The 4,360-nt window shown below is 53.5% G+C and overlaps 1 protein-coding gene across 1 annotated transcript in view; it reads right to left on the reverse strand.

The window, feature by feature from the left end:
- Positions 1-3,290: 3,290 nt before the first annotated feature.
- The window catches only part of LOC103771634 (histone-lysine N-methyltransferase SETD2-like), a gene marked incomplete at its 3' end in the record, with an annotated part of 14,356 nt that continues 13,286 nt past the window's right edge, over positions 3,291-4,360 (reverse strand). The window contains 2 exon segments of the mRNA XM_008938935.1: positions 3,291-3,625; positions 3,628-3,922. Coding sequence (XP_008937183.1) covers positions 3,291-3,625; positions 3,628-3,922 — 630 coding nt within the window.

A 4,360-nucleotide genomic window follows, 5' to 3' on the forward strand; every position in this document is an offset into this window, starting at 1 on the left:
AAACAAACAAAAAAAAAAAAAACCAAAGCAAAGAGCTCACTTAATTCCTCTCCTGGCAGGAGCTGGGACCTTCCCCGAGAGCGAGGGCCGTTGGCGGCAACGGACGCCCCCGAAAGAAGGTCGGCAAGCGCCGAGTTCACCACCTCTGTCCTCCTTCCACCTATCCCTCTGCTCCTGCATCAGCCTCCAGCTTCCCAACCATCTTCCCGGCTCTTCGCCGCTATGTCCTCTCCCTTCTTCAGCACGGAGGTGAAAATGGAGTCGTGAAAAGGAGACCCATGGTCAGCTCCTTGCTGCCCTGAGAAGCTAGATGGAAACGGTTGAAATTACAAAGGGGTCCGTCAGGAAGACTGGAGAGGACATAGCTTAAGTTAGGAGGTTTCAGCCCCTCCCACCCCTCCCCAGACAGTGGTACCTGTGGTAGATGTTCCACCCCTCAACATCACAACCAGCTTTGGAAAAGCTTGGAAGTGCTGGAGAAGGCACCTGGCTCTCCTGCCACTGGCCTTTCCCAAGGTGATTCTCCATCCCCCTTCCATCTAAAGCATCATCCTACCAGCTTAGTCTTTTCTTTTAGACATTGGCCACCTCCAGGCTGGGCTATGGTGGCCTCCTAACAGGTGAGAGCTGGACAGAAGCAGTTAGTGCCACGATGAAGTCCAGGAGAGGAGGAATCCCCAGGTCACAGTGTCCCCACAAACGCTCTCCAGCAGAGACATGAGTTGTCACACCCCCGTGGCAGGATTCTGCTCTGCTTGGGTTGGGTTGGGTGGGCTTCCTACAAAGCTGAGGCTCCTGATCTAGAAGCCCACCCCACAGGCACTGCCCCAGCAGCCCTGCAACGACCTGCAGTTAATTAATGAGCACACAGAGAGGGTGTGAATCCACCTCTTGAAGAGCAACGGGGATGGCTCGCAGCTCCAGAGCCTGAGCAAAGCTCTCTAGATACCCACAGCTCAGCCCCACCAAGGCAAACACAGGCCCTGGTGACACAGGGACACGGTCAGACCTGGTGGTGGACCAACGTTTTGGAGGAGTCAACTCATTTTGTGAAGCTTCACACTTTTCATTAGTGTTTGTCAACTTTTTTTCTGTGCTGTTTGCAGTTTTGACACCTCAGCAGGTGAAGGAAGTGGAGATGGGTGGTTGGAGAGAGAAAACTCAGCCTGGGGGGGCCCAAGCAAGTCTAGCTCTGAAGCAGAGTAGGACTTAGACTTGGCTTAGAACAACCCCAGTACAAGCAATGGATGGAAAGGTCTCTGTCCACCAGAGATTCAACCTGACAGTGTCACTTCAACAAAGCAAACTGAGGTCCACGTTGGTTTTAAGAGTCTACAAATGAAAATCTAGTAACCAACCAGAGCCACTTGGGAAAGAGGGGGGAAAAAACCCAAAATACAACCTAACTTCTCTGGAGAAACATCTCCTAGTTGCTCTGGATATGGTGTATAAATGACACTGCTGGTAGCTGGGGTTGGTGGACAGCACAACGAGAGGTTCATGGACTTGGAGCTTGCTGTGGTCTCCTCCATAACATCCTTCCTTTCTACCAACCTCTTCAAAATCATCACCCATTATCCAATCAATGTATAAATTAACTCCTTTGCTATAGAATGCATCATAAAATATCTGTTTGCTTAAAGATTGCTCTCAATAATTAAAGCTGGGTGGACACTTGACAAAGAGAAGGGCACAAGATCCTCCAGGAGCTGCTCCACCAAGCCCACACCGTGCCAGAAGCAGGGAGGACCTTCAAGTTCATGCTTGGGGAGGTGGAGTTGGACTTGACTACAGTGTAAAAGCAACTTCCAAGGCTCCAACCCCTCTGGGTCTCAAATATCTCAGAGGGAACACAAACCTACAGAAGCTGCAGATGGGCAAGAAGCTTCCAGAGAACTAAAGAAACTTGAGGAAGTGCCTCAAGTGTTGAGTGGTAACATCCTCCTATGGCCCACCCAATAAAAAAAGCTGTTGGCTGAAGATGGAGTGGCCAAGTTGGCCACCTGCTCTGGGTGAGGAGAGGGGCCTGGCTCTGGAGGAGGCACCAGTCACCAACCCTTTGAGGGGCTGCTCCACCAGAGGGTTGTGCTGACAGTCAGTGAGACCTGGACAGGATGGAGAGCTGGGCAGGAGGGAACCTTGTGAAGTTTAAGAAGGGTCAAGTGCAGGGTGCTGGCCCCAGAGAGGAAGAACCCAACAAACCAACAGAGATAAGGGGTGACCTGCTGGGAAGCAGCTCCACAGAGAAGGACCTGGGAGTGCTGGGAGAAGCTGCCCATGAGCCAGTAAAAGGCCCTTGTGGCCAAGAAGGCCAAAGTTTTCCTGGGGGCATTCAGGAGTGTGGTCAGCAGGTCCAGGGAGGTTCTCCTGCCCCTCTGCTCTGCCCCAGTGAGGCCACCTCAGGAGTGCTGGGCCCAGTGCTGGGCTCCCCAGTTCAACAGACACCAGGAGCTACTGGAGAGAGTCCAGCAGAGGCTGTGGAGCTGCTGAGGGGCTGGAGCATCTCTGTGCCAGGCCAGGCTGAGAGCCCTGGGGCTGCTGAGCTGGAGAGGAGAAGCCTGTTGTGGTAACTGAATGTCTGAGCAGATAGTCCATCAAGATGTTTCAATGTTGATGGGATACTGGGCCACTTCAACCAGAAATGGCTTTGGTGCTGTCACCACCTGCTTTTTTTCTGGTTGGTTGAGAAGGGAACTGCAATCCCTTTGAGCTTCCCTCTCCCTGGACAGCCTGGAGAAGAGCTGAGTGTCTGAGGTGTCTCTGTGGTGCCCAAACTGAACCATCTGCTGCTGTCAGAGTGCATCACCTCAACACATGGAGATCTACTGCAAGTCACAGGATCACTTTGCTTGGAAGAGACCTGTGAGATCATCAAGTCCAACCATTCCCCCAGCCCTGCCAGGTCCCCACTGCCCCGTGTCCCTCACCCCACATCTCCACAGCTTGGGAACCCCTCCAGGGGTGGGGACTCCACCACTGCCCTGGGCAGCCTGGCACAGCCCTGGGCAACCCTCCAGGGCAAGAATTTGTTCCTCAGGGCCAACCTCAACCTCCCCTGGGGCAACTTGAGGCTGTTTCCCCTTGCCCTATCTTGTCTTTGTCCTGTACAGGTGGACTGCAGTGAAAGCAAGCCCCTGGAGAAGCCCTTTCCTGCAGAAAAGGCAATTTTGGGTGTCAAACCTTTACCAAGAGGACAACTCCTCAGCCCCATTTCCACTGAACCTCAAACAGCTCCACGTTTTCCTCAGCCAGAGCAGAGGAGGCCTAGGCTGCACCAAGGTGCCTCTTACCTTGAGCTCCTTCCAGCTGTCCAGCAGCCTGGTGGCCAAATCACTGACATCCACCATTTTGTCAGTCTGTTCTTGGCTCCTCTCACTCTCAACGTCAGAGACACCTTCCTCTTCATCTTGAGATGGTGTCTCCATTGCCATGGGCTCCTCCAGCTTCGCCCCGTTGCTCTCCTTGACCTCTGCTTCAGGCTCAGCCTCCAGCTCCCCACCTTGGGGTTTGCTGCTCTCCACCGGCGGGTCAACGGCAGCTTTGACCTCCTGCTGCTGCTGCTGCTGCTGTTCCTCTGGCACCTCCATTGGGGCAGCCTCCAGCTGATCCAGGTCCTCCTTGCCCTACTGGTTGTATCTGAGATGGCACTGTCCATGCTGTTCTCACTTATGATTTTCAGCCTCCTGAAGACCAGCTTCTTGGGGGTGTCCGTGTCCCCCTCCGTGCTCTGCTTGGTGGAGAGATCTGGTGTGTTGAGGGGGGTGTGGGCCCTGGAGGTGTTCTCACTGGAGTAGCCATCACCTTCACTGAGCTGTGGGACAGCAGTCTTGGTCTGGGCCCAGCGTTGAATAATGGGCAGCACCTTGCTCTCCTCCAGCATGTTCTTGGTGGGTATGGGCAGGAGCTCCAGAGTCTTCATGATCTAAAGGCAAAGGCAGAAGTCACAGTGTTAGAGCCATCAGAAGTTCAGCTGTCTCCAGCCTGGAACAATTTCCTTCTCTCCATAAGAGGTAACTCTGAGATCAGTCCCCATGGTGGTGACAGGCCCTTGGTCAGGGGCAGCCCTGTCTCTTCTCAAGGCTGGGGTCAACTTCTGCTGGAGGCAAATGAACCCTGACCAGTGGGCACAAGGGTTTAGCAATTCAACTAATGCAGCAATTAGCAGCAATTAAACTGATTTCAAACAACTCCAGTGCTTAGGGTTGGCCATGTCCATTCCTAGGACAACCAACAGAGCTGTGCAGCAGTTCCATCTGCTGCAGGAACCAAAACCTGCTGAGGAACATCCAGGTGCACCCCAAGTGACAGATCATAGAGTTGTTTGGGTTGGAAAAGAGACCTCTGAGCTCCTGGAGTCCAA

Source organism: Merops nubicus, unplaced genomic scaffold (assembly GCF_000691845.1).
Source record: "Merops nubicus isolate BGI_N331 unplaced genomic scaffold, ASM69184v1 scaffold31374, whole genome shotgun sequence".
NCBI classification, from domain to species: Eukaryota; Metazoa; Chordata; class Aves; order Coraciiformes; family Meropidae; genus Merops; species Merops nubicus.